Source organism: Sciurus vulgaris, assembly GCF_902686455.1.
Source record: "Sciurus vulgaris genome assembly, chromosome: 11".
NCBI lineage: Eukaryota > Metazoa > Chordata > Mammalia > Rodentia > Sciuridae > Sciurus > Sciurus vulgaris.
Window position 1 is genome coordinate 18,731,194 of NC_136472.1, and position 4,632 is coordinate 18,735,825.

General features: G+C 37.4%; 1 protein-coding gene across 1 annotated transcript; it reads right to left on the reverse strand.

Moving 5' to 3' along the window:
* Positions 1–382: 382 nt before the first annotated feature.
* Positions 383–1,356, reverse strand: LOC306638990 (olfactory receptor 5J3-like; the record flags this gene model as incomplete). Its single annotated transcript, XM_079102439.1, has 1 exon — positions 383–1,356. The coding sequence occupies exon 1, from the start codon at positions 1,319–1,321 to the stop codon at positions 383–385; it is 939 nt and encodes a 312-aa protein (XP_078958565.1). The 5' UTR covers positions 1,322–1,356.
* Positions 1,357–4,632: the final 3,276 nt, after the last annotated feature.

A 4,632-nucleotide genomic window follows, 5' to 3' on the forward strand; every position in this document is an offset into this window, starting at 1 on the left:
TACACTGGCAACATCATCATCATAACCTTTTTGCATCCATGCGGGACATAGCAGAGAGAACCCCCACACCCTATTATTAGAATATCTTTTTATATGAATCACTATCAGATTCTTTTAAAATCATGGTGAACACCTTCACATTAGCATGAGAGTTTACTAGAAACACTCTTCAGATTAGGAAAGTGTGAAGCTACTACACTCCACAAAAAATGAATGGCACAGTAGAGTGATTTTTCAATCTTGAGGTCAAATTCGAAATTTCTGTCCCAAGAGGTTAACAATATCTATGTTCTAGTTTTGTTTGAGATGCTAGATACAACTTTAAACAAAGTCTCTTTGGAAGGCAATTTGTTAGGTCAGCAAGACTACAATCAGGATGGAGTCAAGTGGGGTTTCTCTTCCACAGAAATGATTTTTTTGCTGCATCTTTCACATCCTTATTCCTCAGGCTATAAATGAGTGGGTTCAGCATGGGGATCACCAATGTGTAAAACACAGCAGACACCTTCTCCTGTTCCAAGGAATACGTAGAGCTTGGCTGGACGTAGCTGAAGGTCACAGATCCATAGAATAAGGTCACAGCAGTCAGGTGGGAGACACAGGTGGAGAAGGCTTTGCGCCTCCCCTCAGCAGAGCGGATTCTCTGAATGGCAACAATGATGCGCATATAGGAGACCATGATGATGATGAAAGTGAACACTGCAATGACCCCAGAGAAGATCAAGAGCAGCATCTCATTGATATGGGCATCAGAGCAGGAAAGCCTCAGGAGAGGAGGGATGTCACAGAAGTAATGATTCACAACGTTAGGACCACAGAAGTCTAGTCGGAGCAAACCTATGGTGTGTGTCAGTGAATTAATGAGACCACCCAAGTAAGATGCAAGGACCATCTGAATACAGACACTTTGGGTCATAATGACTGTATACATCAAGGGATTGGCTATTGCCACATACCTGTCATAAGCCATCATAGACAAGAGGATGCCCTCTGTGGTCACATACACTGCAAAAAAGAAGCTCTGTAGAACACAACCAGAAAATGTACTGGACTTATGTTTGGAAAGGAAGTTGACCAGCATCTTAGGAGCAAAAACTGTGGAGTAGCAGATATCACAAAAAGAGAGATTGCTAAGGAAGAAGTACATTGGAGTGTGAAGCTGAGTGTTTAACCTGATTAAGACAATCATCCCCCAATTACCTGTCAGAGTGATGAGATAAATCAGGGCAAAGAGTAAGAAGAGAGGGATCTGCAAGTTAGGATTTTCCGTTAACCCTACCAGGAGGAATTCCTCCACCCCTGAATGATTCCAGCCTCCCATGCATTCAGGTGGATATGGTTCCTTAGTAGCAGAACAAGAAGATGTCACTTAGATGAAAAAATAAATGACCTCCATAATCCAGTATCCATCAGACATGAGATAATTAGTGTACCCTCTACATAAATGAAGAAAAGAGATTGACTTCAGCAGTGCATCCTAAGTGTGTTAGGCAACCTGTATAGTATGACTCAAAATTTCAGTATTTCCAATTATTTATTTATCTTTATGTGGTGCTGATACTTGAACCCAGGGCCTCATGAGTCCTAGGCAAACACTTTACCACTCAGCTGCAACCCCAGTCCTCATTATTTTATTCTTCACTTATCAATTTCCACATCATAGATGAGAAGAAACCCTTTTATCTCAAAAATCATTAATAGGTATTCTTGACATTCATACCCAGATCCTGTATACCAAATTTCTGTCCTCTTCTGTGATATATGCCTACTCTCATCTTTCATGGGCAAGATTCAGAGAAGAAAAATCTTTCCTTTTCCTATTCCTCCAACTTCCACAATCCCACAGACCCTTCCTTCCCAAAACTCAAAACACAGACTTCTTTTTTGCTTGAACTTCTCACCACTTTGAAGATCAGGGACTGTGCAGACAGGGACTAGCAAAATTGACTCAGGAGAAATAAAGTAGAGTATTTTGTTTGCTGCTTAATATTAAGGCTGTTCAAAATTAGGAGTGTCATTTAAATTGAAAATCCTTCCATTTGTCATCTTCATATAATTTTGTCATTGCACTTTGGTGCTTTTTTCAACATTAACACACAAAAAAACTTGGAAACCCACTGTAGAGAAGCAAGGTATCACGTGAGTACCAAAACTATCAGATTTGTTTTGTTTCCAGAAACATAGGCAGTCACTTACTTTCACAAGCTCTTTCCTCTTTGACATGATATGTTACAATTCAACAATAATTATGGCAAAACATCAACAAATTAGTTTATCCACATGTACTTTCACCCATTCAATGAATATGCACTATTTACTGCTCTATGTCAATAAACATTGTATTTTCTAGACATGAAGAAGTGAACAAGACAAGTGTCCTGCCTTCATGAGCTCATAGTCCCTAAGGGAAACAAAGAATTTGTATATTGTTATAAGCAGTGGTGATTGATACTGTAAGATATGAGTAAGGAAAGAAGTGAAAAGAAATTGTAGAAAAGAAAATCTATTATATTACATATTAGTTTCCTTTTGCTGTTATCACAATTGAGCACAAAAATTGGTGGCTTAAAATAGCAAACATTTACTTTCTTACAGTTTTCAGGTCAGAATTCTGAAATTGTTCATTAGGTTTAAGCCTAAGGGTCAGTGGGGTCCCACTCTTTCCAGAGGCCACAGGGGAAAACCTATTGCATTGCTTTTTGAGCTTGTGGAGATGACCTCTATATGCAGAGCAGCAGACCCTTTCCTTCATTTCTGCACCACATTCTTCTCCTTTTGTAGCAAAATCTCTCTTTGCCTCCCTCTTACAAGAGCACTTGTGTTTATATTTAGTTTCCATGCTGATAATTCAGGATAATCTCCCTATCTTGTTATCTTGGATGGGCTCACACCTGACAAATCCCCTTTTCCATATAAGGTAACATCTGTGGATCTCACCATAGTGAACTGATGGATATGTGACTCTCTGAAGAAAGAATGTTCTAACAACTTTAAAGTCCTAATGGTGGAGTTTTGCCCTATGGGAGGACTAAATAAACTGACCAAACCAAAAAGCAGAGCAAGAGTGACTGATGAGAAATAGACAGCATTGCTCTAGGAGCACCTTGTCATTTTGGAAACTCTCTCATAAGATGAGGAGTAGCTTTGCAGAAAGGATCACATGATCTGAACCATACTTGTACAGGTTTTTGCTCTAGAATTTTCTGGGAGAACTGCACTAAGTTAAGAATAGAAGCAAGGAAGACATTTGGAAGGCTTTCTCAATAATCTTTGAGAAAAATGACTGTATCTTACAAAAAAATGGCAGTGGGAAAATGTCCCAGAAGTGGTCTCTCTGTCATCCATTTTGAATTGTGAAATGTGAAGATGGGAGAAATAAATTGAACTTAAAATAAAAAGCCATTTTAGGGGCTGTGTGAGTATGTGTGTGGACGTGCATTTGTGAATGTTTCTGGAATTGTATTTTTTTCCTAAATGTCAGATATGAAGAAATAAATTTGAAAAATCAAGTTCTATTGAACTATACGCATGATAATTTAGCATTTGATGTTTGATTGTGAGATGGAAAATTCTTTAACATATAGCAGTACAATATCTGAGATGATGTAATAGAATATTTAATAAGGTAAACTCTGTATAAATAATTTGTTCCTTATTGTCTGATAGTAACAATGACAGATCCTTTCTGGTCTCTAGAGTCCAACAAGAGCAGCACAATCTGTTCTGCAAAAATCCAGAGTAGGGAGGACATTCTCTCTATAGTTTACCCATATTGTAAGTGTTTGTAGAAAATAACTTACAGGTTTAAATTACCACACATTCTCAATCTAGTCTTAAGTTATTTGTGGTGGATTATATAAAAGCAGTTTTACATAAAATAATCATTTTTCTGCTTCTTGTTTGTCCTACCCTCCTCCTAGGTTTTAATTTATTTAAGGACAAATGTTCTATGGAAAATGTACCTCATTCACAACAAAATTATATAATATGTCATTCAAAGATTGCATCCTCTGTGTAAGGAAACATAATGGGTGTTAGAGATTTAAGATGTATAAATGAGTTGTATCCTCATGAAACTTGACCTTTAGTGAGGTCAGCATTTATTGTTAAGTCAAAGTAAAAATCTTCATTCTACACACATAGCTTCATCCCTCAAAAATTGAAGAAACGAATCAGATTCTATCTGTGTTTTAGATCCATAACCTTTGAAAGAACATTGAATCTATAGAAAGAAAAGAAGAAATAAAGTACTTGGAAGTCACAAGAAGATTTTGTGTTCATTGTTAATAAAACCAAAGTGCAAAGGACAAAATCAAAGAGGATTGTGATTACAAAAATCAACCTGAAAAACAAATCAAAGTACTTCTGAAGTAAAGGAACACTTGTGTGTTATTTAAATGCAAATCCCTTTCCTCTGCAAGGACTCTTGGTGTAAGAGGGACATCACATCACTGGGGTGTCATAGAACAATGACTGAGTTCCAGTACAACAAACCATGAATGGGAACCAAGTCATCAGCATTTGTGATTTTAATCATTCAGAGAAATAGATGAGTACTTGCCAATTTTACCAGGGTAAGTCTTCAACTAGAGCATTCAAAATGGCCTGAGTCATGGTGCTGATGGACAGGTC